Source organism: Anarrhichthys ocellatus, unplaced genomic scaffold, assembly GCF_004355925.1.
Source record: "Anarrhichthys ocellatus isolate YVR2014 unplaced genomic scaffold, GSC_Weel_1.0 scaffold72, whole genome shotgun sequence".
Classification (NCBI taxonomy): Eukaryota; Metazoa; Chordata; class Actinopteri; order Perciformes; family Anarhichadidae; genus Anarrhichthys; species Anarrhichthys ocellatus.
The window spans coordinates 60,267-71,727 of NW_022280102.1; the positions used below are offsets into that span (position 1 = coordinate 60,267).

The 11,461-nt window shown below is 40.5% G+C and overlaps 1 protein-coding gene across 1 annotated transcript; it reads right to left on the reverse strand.

The window, feature by feature from the left end:
* Positions 1–281: 281 nt before the first annotated feature.
* ywhag2 (3-monooxygenase/tryptophan 5-monooxygenase activation protein, gamma polypeptide 2) lies at positions 282–6,835 on the reverse strand. The gene is made up of 2 exons (XM_031873630.1): positions 6,561–6,835; positions 282–3,288 (listed from the first exon to the last, which is right to left on the reverse strand). Exons 1-2 carry the CDS (start codon positions 6,645–6,647, stop codon positions 2,632–2,634), a joined length of 744 nt encoding a protein of 247 aa, XP_031729490.1. The 5' UTR covers positions 6,648–6,835; the 3' UTR covers positions 282–2,631.
* Positions 6,836–11,461: the final 4,626 nt, after the last annotated feature.

An 11,461-nucleotide genomic window follows, 5' to 3' on the forward strand; every position in this document is an offset into this window, starting at 1 on the left:
TATAGAATAGTACCGATAAACAAATAACTTTAATGGGCAACAGATGGCAACCAAAAATTCCTCAGAGCATACAGTTTATATCCCCCCCCCCCCCCCCTGCTAATATCCAGCAGGTCAGCTCCTCTTTGATCTAATTCACGATCTTCTCTTTTCACCTCACTTCCTGTATTTGTATGTTTTCATGTCACAGCAGAAACAAGGATCAACATCCAACATATTGAAAACTTAAAAATAAAAACACAAACCACGGGGGAAAAAAACAGCTAATTGATTAAAAAGCAACACAATGCATGTATTCTTGGCAATGAGTGAAATTCTCCTGACATGATTTCCACTCTTTTTTTTTTAACTCACAAAACATAAAACTTTAAATAATGGTTTCGACTCCATTCTAATATTCATAAGCTGTGTGAGCAGTTGTGCAGATTGGCATCAGGATTTCATGCTATTTGTCTGGCGAGCCTTCAAGATCAGCGACTATGTTAAAAAATAAATCAAAGCAGCTGTGACATACAGTGTGAGCTCATGGAGGCTGACTCATGAGGGTGACATAATTGGCATACGTGAACAAGGTTGTGTGACTGACCTTAAGGCTTTTGGTTTCTCTCTTAAGCCATCATATCTGTGATAAGTCCCAAAAAACTGTCATCTATTGGGAAAAATAAATACCGGAAAACTGCCATCTGTATGAATATATTAATGTAATAATCTATAGTAGTAGCAGCATTATGACGATGAATCCATTCAGCAGCTTTCTGTGCCCTTGAGCAGCTCCCTAGTGTCTAAAGTTTGTTCTGAAGACGTAAATTATCACATTTGCTAATCTAAAATAAAACAATTCTACTGAATTGCCTATGCTTTCCCAGTGATTCTATTTGTGCATTGGTGTTGAATATTCATATCTATGTGCTGTACAGAGAGCAGTACCATCCCACACATGTCAACGTGAGGAACATATTACATCTTGCACACATGCATGCAGGAACTTAAAACGGGCATATAAATCCTTTTTTTGTAAAGGTTAACTTGCAAATGAGGCATATTAACTAATACAGGCACAAAAAGAAAGCACATGCTGTATTCAGGGCACAAAACAAAGTGTTTTCTCCCCTTTAAAACAACATTTTCTTATGGGTGACGATACAACAATACACTAGACCACCACGGAAATGGTGCATGTATAATTTAGTCATATTCTCTTTTTATTATCATAGCTATTTATTTCGGTTCTTGTGCAACTGCTACATAATGACTCACATTCAAGATATTTTGTCACTCAGGAACAGCTAAAAGGTATAAAAACAAACAAAAAATGTATATTGTCAGAAATAAAACATGGTCCACATTTGTGAATTCATAACAGAAACATTGAGCCTGAAAACTTCACTGTTATTAAAAGTGGGTAGCATGACAGAAAAAAAATACTTCAATACTGTTCAAGGAACAAAATATATCATAATCATACTTCAATGGGACAAACACCAGCTGGTAAGATTAAGTGATCACTGGTGAGTTTTTATCCTCCTTTTTTTTTTCTTCTCATTAACAAATTAAATACACATATTGCACGTCACTATAGCAACGCCCATTACAGGTCAACTTTTACGATCACCATTTTGGTTTAGCAAATCAAAAAACCAGAACAAAACGAAATAAATCAGAGATTAGAAATCAACAAACAGACAAAGCTTGTTTTTCTCAATCATATGAATGAATACTTAACACCCATAGTATAAGTTAATAAAGTCAAGCTACTGTATATAAATACATCACCAGCATGCACAATATTGAACAATCGATATTATTGTTGTCATCATCTTACACTGAAGAAACAGTATAGTAGGCAAGTGCATTTAATAAAACAAACACAGAAGTAAACCACAAACTCTGAAGCTGCTTTTATTTGTTTTGGTTTTTTTTGTACTTTTTTTTGTTTTAATTGTTAAGTCTCTGCCTTTCGTAATCTTCACCTCTATGACTCAATGGTTCAAGTGAAATAACAGACCAATCTAAACTTTAAGGAGGGGAATCAAGTTTTACTATCAAGTCCTCAATTTCACACCTGTCTAATTTGTCCTTTTAAATGTTGGGGGAATTAATCCAATTAAAACTTTCTCTTTTCTCGTTGTTTGTGTCAGTTTAACGTCAGGCTGAGGGCTCTCGGGGCCCTTTCTCATATACAGACTTACTACTGGAACCAATGCAAACTAGTTTTGTGAGGCATTCCCATTCAAGCATTTTCTCTCTCAAGTGACTCAAATGCATCTCTATCACGCAAAAACCTAACTAAGCAGCTTATCTTGACAGAACAAGATCAGTTCCTATGCCAGTGTGAGGCTGCCATTTCAATCCAACAACAACCACTTCAGGCTGATTGACTGACATATCAGTGGTTTTGGCAAATGTCAAAGAGAAAATCAAGAAGACGGAGGCCCCTTTCAACTGTATATATATATTTCTATATATATTTAAACTAAGATTTAACCTCCACTCTCACCTCTCTTTTGATTCTTTTCTTTTAACACATGGAAAAATAAAGAACTGCTGCTGCGGTAGTATCGTCGGCAAAAGTGGCTGCCAAAGTCCACCCGCCCTTCATATATATTTTTTTTTTCGAAGTGTGGTTTCTCTTTAATTGTTGCCCTCCCCTCCCTCGTCATCCTGCTGGTCACTTGTCCACAGTGTCAAGTTGTCTCGGAGCAGCTGCATGATGAGAGTGGAGTCTTTGTAGGAGTCCTCGTTGAGGGTGTCGAGCTCGGCGATGGCGTCGTCGAAGGCGGTCTTGGCCAGATGACAGGCCTGGTCTGGGGCATTCTGGATCTCGTAGTAAAACACAGAGTAGTTGAGAGCTAAGCCCAGGCGGATGGGGTGGGTGGGCTGCATATGCTCCTTGCTGATCTCGTGGGCCTCGTTGTAGGCCTTCTCCGAGGACTCCACCACGGTGGCCTTCTTCTCGCCCGTGCCCACCTCGGCCAGGTACCGGTAGTAGTCGCCCTTCATCTTCAGATAGAACACCTTGCTCTCGTGCTGCGTCTCGCTGCAGTTCTTGATCAGGAAGTTGTCCAGAAGGTTGAGCACATCCTGGCACACGGCCTCCAGCTCCTTCTCAATCTTCTCCCTGTAGGCCCTCACCATCTCAATCTTCTTCTCGTTGCCGTCGGCCGAGGTCTTCTGCTCAATGCTGGAGATCACCCTCCAAGAGGAGCGACGGGCCCCGACCACATTCTTGTAGGCCACAGACAAGAGGTTCCTCTCCTCGTTGGACAGGGCCTCATTCAGCTCTGTTACCTGGAAGAGGGAGACAATGGACCATTTAATCACCAGAGCAGAAGTCTTGATTAATAGCACCAGACTGCATATACAAAGAAAAGAATATGATGACATATAATCCAAAAGAATCAAGCGTTATTACTAGAGTCTGCAATCATTTTATGGTTCCAGCTTCTCGAAAGTGAGGATTGTCTGCTTTTCTTCTTTTTATATATTGTAAATCTAATATCCTTTGGTTTGGGAATATTGGTCGGAAGAAAGAGGCAATTTTAAGATGTCACATCTTTGTCACATTTTTGGTGTGTGGATTAAAGCACCAACCACTGCAACTTCCGTGGATTGAGCATGGCCGGGGATCTTTGTTGCATCTCTCTTTAAAAATTGAGTTACATTAAGTTAGAGTTTTACAAACCAATCAATATATCAAGTGATCAAGAAAATGATCGACAGATTGTTAGTTGCAGTCTTAATTATGAAAAGGCACTCTTTTTAGGTGACAGACTCTGGACTGACAGTTCACAGCACAGAGGGTGAACAATATTTCACTTGTCATCTGCAAGTCTCGGTCTCCATGACAATTCATTCATTTAGTTCACATTCATTTAGCTCCAGCTGCCACGTGGACAGCTACGCTAGCTAAGAATATTTAAGATAGTCGGCGGCAGTGGGGGGTTTGGGAAAGGAAAGGAGGGCTGGAGATGGCTAAAATGTTCCCACGAGCACTCCGGGGCAGCTGCACTGTAAGGGAAAACCATCACTGCACAGGCAGTTCACGTGTCCCAATGACCTTCTCTCTGGCTCAAGCTGACCTTTTTACCTGTCTCAAACACCACGCTGTGACATCACTCTGAGATCGACTGTTAATTTTAGATTTTGACGGATCAGTTTGAAAGTTGGGTTATTGTCAAAAGAGGCTATGTTGGTATAAAAAGGCCACCTTACTTAGGGCTATTTGATTGGAAAAGCAACCCTTGCATTGGCTTCTCTCAGATCAATAATTGCACAGGGACTGAAAAATAAAGAAATACGTAGGCTTCACAAAAGCTGTTTTTTTTTATCTGAAAAGCTCCTCCTTGACGGACTAACATTTTTTTATTTTTAACATTTTCTGCTCAGGCAGAGGAGCACAAAGATGGCGCATGGATCACAGACGTCACACACTGAGTGGACGAAGAGCAGGGCTCAAGCTATAGAGATGGAGAGGCCTACTGTAAACCTACTGTGCGCATGCAAACGGCAAACAGGAGGAATTTACTGTCAACTGATTTCTAGTAATCAATTGACTCAATAGTTGTTTTTTAAAACAAAACAAATAGGTCATCACTCTAATTACAATACTTGGGAAGCTTACTGCTGTGTCATTTGGATTAGAGTTATATAATTATATATTTAAAAAATTTGCTGAGAATCCATCCGACTGACACAAATGTCATATATGTACAATTTCAAAGGCTCCATAATCCGATCAATACCCAGATCCTCATTTAGAGCTAAAAAGCCCAAGAAGCTTTGTCGAGCTGAAACAATTAGTGGATCAATGAATTACTGACAGGAAATGAATCATATGCAACTGATTTGATCATTCACTTTGATTATTTCTTTAGGCAAAAAGAGGACTAAACAATCACCAGTGTCAGCTTCACAAATCTGAATATTTTATGTTTTCTTAGTCGTCGATGATAGTAGATTAAATATGTATTGGTTTTGAAAGGTTAGTCCGACAAATCAAGACATTTTAAAATGTCAGTTGTGATGGGCATTTCTTGCTATTTCCTGACATTTTTACGCCCAAACGATTAATCAATTGCATGAGAAAAAAATCGTTAGCCCTAGCATATCCATAAAAAATCAGTCTAAAAAGCTGCACAAAAGGCTGTTACGATGACAATAAACCTTCTGTATTTTCCATGTCGTTTTGTCATTTTTTGACTGTAATGCCAAGGGATTCCCTTTGATTAGAGAGTGAGAGCACACACCCCTGCAGAAAGGCCTAGTTTGGACCGCACTGACACGGCAGATTGTTTAAAGGGAAAGGAATCCCTCCCTGCACACACACTTCATCCCACCTCCTGCAACCAGAAACCCCCGATGACAAACAATCCACAGGGGCTCACTCCATCCCTCCTGAGGAATATCTGCCGAAATGTTCCTCCTTTAAAGCACGTATGACGATTTGAATCTGTATGTGAGCTCATGCAGGCTCCCGGCTAAGACTCCAAGGACGCGATTGGTTCCAGTATGAGCCGGTGTGACACAGCAGTTTTTTTTAACCCATGGGGATTTCAGTTACCAGCATTTCTTTAAGGGGGCAGAGTTTTGAAAAGCAGACAAAAGGCTGGGTCCTCAGCATCGGTCATTGAGAGCTGCGAAAGATCCTGTGAGGCATCAAATATTACACTTTATTAGGGTTATTAACCCAAAGTGACCTGAAATTGTTGCTTGGTATCAAGAGGAATCTGACACAGAAAGAGCACATGCACATGTATGAGGAGTAAAGTGAGGAGCCCACGATCCTGATCATATCGACTCGCTGCAATATGACAGAGAATCTTCCAGAGAGATTCTGCTGCCTCCTACGTTTGTTTAGAGCAAAGAGCAGATGAAGGGATCTTTTTGGAGCACTTTTATAATGCAATCATGCTCAAAAAATCTCTCTATTGGATACTAGCATGACAATTGATCGGATTTTGAACATGCATATAATTTTGATTAATATGACAAAGAGACAAGGAAGAGGAGGAGGAGGAATAGAAGGAGGAGGAGGAGGTGGAGGAGGAGGAGGAGGAGGCAGCAGCAGCAGCAGTTGATAGGCTTTTTCCGAGCAACCTCACATGGCTCCCGGCAGCAGAAGCTATTATAAATTAGGCATTATGGAGGGAGGGGAGGTGGGGTGGTAGAAAGGGGGGAAAGGCAGCTAATGCAATAGAGCAGAGCCATTATATGATTCAAGCCTTTTATTAACCGAGAGATCAAGCTCAGGCCTGTGTGCATTTCATTGTAATATCCCTTCAGTGAACGGCACGGCCACCAGAAAGGCACCGCCCAAGGAGCAGACGATTTGGACTCGACTCAGAAAAAAAGGCTGAGCTGCAAATGAATTCATGACAACACAATAAAGATATTAAATATGATTTTTCTCTGGATTGTAGCACTGAAACATCAAGCCAGTGGTGCAACCCCCAGATTTACAGCCATACAGTCAAGATTGCAGTACGAACCTTTACGCAAAGAGAGCAAAACATTTTCATACAAGTCATAATTATTATCTTTTTATTTATTTATGGACTTACCGATTTCATAGCAGCTGCCATATCATCATATCTCTCAGCCTGTTCAGCCAGCCTGGCTTTCTGCACCAGCTGCTCGCGATCAACCATTTTTCAAATGATATTTAGTTGCTTAGTCGAGCTGCTCTACTTGAGTTTTTAGGGATGAAATGATTGGTATTTTAAATCGCAATGCAGTGAAATCCTACGCGAACCTAATGCTGCAGCTGTTCCCTGCTGTCTGTCTGTGCTCCGTGCAGACGGGACACCCTCTCCTCTCTCCCTCCCTCACCCCTCCTCACACGCTCTCCCTCGGCTGCGTCATCACTCAGAAAGGTGGGTGTCTGTGTCAATGATGTAACACTCCGTACTTGGGAACCAGAGGCGTAAAGGGATGGATAGACGGGAGCAGCTGGGCCTAAGGCCTTGTGGGAAATGAAGTCCTCTGTGGCTGCATGCTGGAGCTAGAGGCCCGTAGGATTATGGTGGGGTTAGGGTGTGACTCAGGTATTTGTTAGCCGCTGGGCCCATGTCGAGGAGATGAGAAAGTCCTATGTAGAGGTGGCTCACATTCAATGGACAGACTGTAGTTTGAATCTGGACCGAATATACAATTTAATCTGGACAAGAGAACAAAACTGAACCAGCATCATATCAAGCTAACAAAATAATAATTGTAAAATCTGCATATTAAAATGTGAACAGCCTATAGTAAAAAAAAATAATGCACATTAACCTAGCACCTTTTGTACAAGTTTAAGGACTTGGTTAAACAACGGTAGCTCCAATGAATTTTCAGAATTTATTGTCTTTTCTTCTTTATTACTGGAGCTTGTATGACAGAACAGGTTAAACTTATCAACATCGGAGGAGGAAGGATTTTTTAATGTTACGGTGCCAGTCATGTTATCTGCCCAGTCATGTTATCTGCCCAGTCATGTTATCTGTTTTGTTGCAGCTGTTCACATTCTGCCTGATACAAAATGCGCTGCTGTTATTGTTTTGTTTGTGTTGCCTTACATGGACTAGACTACAGAGCATTTAATTGTGCAACCCTGTGTTGCACAATGACAATAAATGTTTCTTGAACTTTGAATCCTTGAACCTTGAAGTGTGTTTTGTAATGAATTGCATATCACTTGATATCAGACTGAACATTCTGAAGAGTGGATTTTCAACTTTCTGGTTCAAGTCCAAAACAAGTCATTAACATTGTCTTCTCTCATCTGAGCTGTGGCCGCTGGACAGTATAAGGACAATGTTCAAAGAGATTTAATGAAAATCAACCTGAAACAGTAAAAGTGATGTCCTCCCCAGTCACCAGTGGAAATTACACCCTTGGGCAAACACTACACCGGGAGTTACCCACTACATTTTTTTTTATTGTGGGTGCTTGTAACACGACCGCAGAAATGCACAGACGACTGAGTTCCTCACAGCCCAGTAGAGTGAGCCTCAGTGACCCTCAGACGCCTTGTGCTCCTGGACTAGCCATAAAAAGAGAATTGGTCTCAAGCAAACGGGCAGACAAATAAAGTTTTATTAGGAGGCCTGCTGCCCGTGGGCTCACCACCATGGTGACTGTTAGAGGTCCTACTGGGAGCTTGGGATACTTTTTAAGATTTTAGGAACTGTTGGATTATCAGAGGAGACATTAGGAGGATTCAACGGTTATTTGTGCATTCCCTTGTATTGTCTTAACTTCTTAAAATGTCTTGCTATATACGAGATTGGGAGCATTTCTATTGCCTCTCAACCGCTCAGACATGGCGATGGCTTAGCTTGTATCTAACGGCGCTAGCAGCGCTAATAGCGCAAACAACAGCAAAGGCCTGACGGAGCAAACAGTGTTTACCTGAGGGAGAACCAGAGCTATGGGAATGGGCCACATTCACACACACAAACATGCACGATCATGCACTTAATGCACGTGCGTTCGGCCCGGCTATGTCAACACAGCAAGCAGAAGCTCGGATAACAACACACACAGAGGGAGAATGACCTCATTCTCTGGTTGACATTACTCCACTGTATATCTTTATATAGCAAATAGTTGTTTGCTTACCTCTCTCTCGCTGCTTGTTTCCAGTTTGCCTCTCTGCTGTCATCCGTTTAATAATGGTGAAAAATGTGTCTTCATGGTTTGGCTACAAATTGGAACATTATTGTATTTTTGAAAGTTGGTAATGTTTTATTAAGCATGAGAGTCATTCATGTCATGTTTCATATCTAAATCTGTCATTTTAGTTTGTTCTCTAGAGTTTGTGTTCTTCTTAACGAATATTAATCTTTGATTCTAACATAAAAATCATACAGGTCAACAAATTCAGTGACGATCATCATTGTGTTTAGAAAAATGTCAAATTAGATCAATTAGGGTCAAGATTTTTGTTAAAAAATAACTTTTAAGGGGAGAAATGTCCTTCCCAGTTTAATACAAAAGTGATCTTTGATTTTTATTTCCTTCTTTTCCCAGATTTTTTAAGATAGAGCATGGTTTGGGTGTGAATTTAACAACTCTGATTATTAACTACAATAAAACAGAATGTAACACATCTTCTGACATGTTACAATGTCGCATCCTGGATAGACTTTGTCCCATGTTCTCAGACTTTAAATTTTAATGTATTTTTTTTAACCATGACATCATGGCTCACAAGGAGTCCCTGAACTGTAATCTGAGATCAGAGCACTTCCTGTCCTCAAGGCCAAACACCAGGGAGTGATGCAACGAGCAAACTGCCGGTGAGGTTGAATTTGTGCAGCTCTTTTAAAATAACCATCCTGAGAGATAACCGTGCAAATAGGAGGCCGCAATTTCATATCTCAGCATCAATTTCACTCCCTCCGATGTGTCCCAATACTTTATATATTTATTTCACACTGTGTGGCATCTTCACCAAAGCAGCACTATGAGCTACTTAAAGCAGATCGAGACACATTTGTTCTCAGCCCCCTCTTCTTGCCAAACATGGAAATTAAGGTGTCTGAGGCTGAGACATCATGTTCTGCAGTGTGAAGCATAAGAAAGTAAGATTTGTTGTTGCGAAAACGTTTATGAAACCTGTAAGAACAAAACTGTTCCCAGGCAGTTTATAAACACGTATTGATGCAGTACCCTCAGTTAGTGGCACAGGACAAATTAAGACTATTCAATTCAACTTTATTTATTCCTGTAAAGACAATTGTATGCAGCACCTCGCCACTCACTTCAACAGGTACAAACACGATAGATAGGAGAAAGAGGGAACAAAAACTAAGTACAATCAATGCGGGATTGCTACTGAATACATTGATGAATTAATATATAATTATAAAATATATTTTAAACAATATACAAAGCAACAAGGCTGCAAAAAAATAGACAAAAGCATTGATCAAATGAGACAGACGACTGCCTTTAATGGAAACTGACACAAGAAAATGTAATTCACATCCAAACTAAACACACACGATAGAAATGCGAAGGCTGAGGAGTATGTGTAATTTGATTCTAATATGAATGATGGAAACCACCTAGATATTATTTTTGTGTGTGTGTGGGGGGGGGGTCCAAACCAGAAACTTGGTCACAATAAACCCACAACTGAAGTCAGACGTGTCCACTTCCTGAACCTTCCGTTTCTCTGCAGGAGGAGATTATCACCTGCTGACCTGACCATAGGTCAGGAGAGGAAGTGCTGACTTTCAGTAAAGCGTAAACTGGATCAAGTTGTATGAGGAGGAAAATACTGCCTCTTCACATGCAACCAATGTTTTAATTAATATGAATATTGTCCTGATCTGAGGCTTCATATCGAATTATTTATTTTTAATTATTTTATTGTAATGTGTGGTTTCACACTTAAAGCTTCTTTTTTTACCACCAGAGTCTATGCAAAAAGTATTTCCAGGCATTTTTGAGAACCTTTATATTCTAATTCTGGGAATGAACTTGATTATATTTCAATACATGTTTGGAAAACCACTTTTTCCATCACATTTCCTTCTTAGAAATATATTAATTGTATGCCTTTTAGTAATATTTGATTGACACAAGAAGATCTCTCAGCAGCCACATGCATGTTAGAAGCAGCCTAATAGAACTGCATGCTATTATCTGATCCAGATAACATATTAGAGGTTTCTTTTGCAAACCATTTCTCCCATTACGGTGCACTGTGCAGTCTTCCGGTGCTGAACTAATGGATCTCTCCACTTGCTTCAAAGAGGATTACTGTTCCTTCTGCTTAGCTTAATTAACTCAAATTAGGATAAGGGCAAGGCGTGGTCTTCTGTGTACAGCAGCCATCTGTCTGCAAAGTGGACAGTCGAGCGCTCACGCTGCTGCAAATGGAGACACGGCTGGAGTTGGATGTTTTGATATTCCCAGATAAAGTGAAGATTGCTACTCCGGAGGAGCTCTTAGAATGGGAGCTTGAGACTGCGAGCCAGTTGTCCATACCCACTGTCCGACTCTTTGTTGCACTTTACCCGTACAACCCTGCTGCAATGTCCCCCAACTATGAGATGGCTGCAGAAGAGCTGCCTTTTGTACCAGGCCAGATAATCAAGGTAAAAAACAACATGTGACATCTTTTTGCTTTTTGCAACTTAATGTAAAAGTAGAGCAGGTAAAAAAGGTGTACAATTATGTTATGGTGCTGTTCAAGTGTTCTGCCATGTGTAACTCATATGTTTGAGTTGTGAGTATTTCCTCACTTCATCAGTTGAAAAGCTTCTTTGAAAGAACGTGATGGTGTTTCCTGTTTGGGCTAGATTCAGGCCAGCTGAGTGTGTAGAAAGATATCAGCTTTCTTCTTTATTTCCTGTCACCTTTTCCAACTGATTGATGTGACTTTCACTGAATATGCTCACTGCTGCAACATGCAAATAATTGTTTTTCTTCTTTTCTCTGCATTTTTTTAGGTGTTTGGAGACACAGA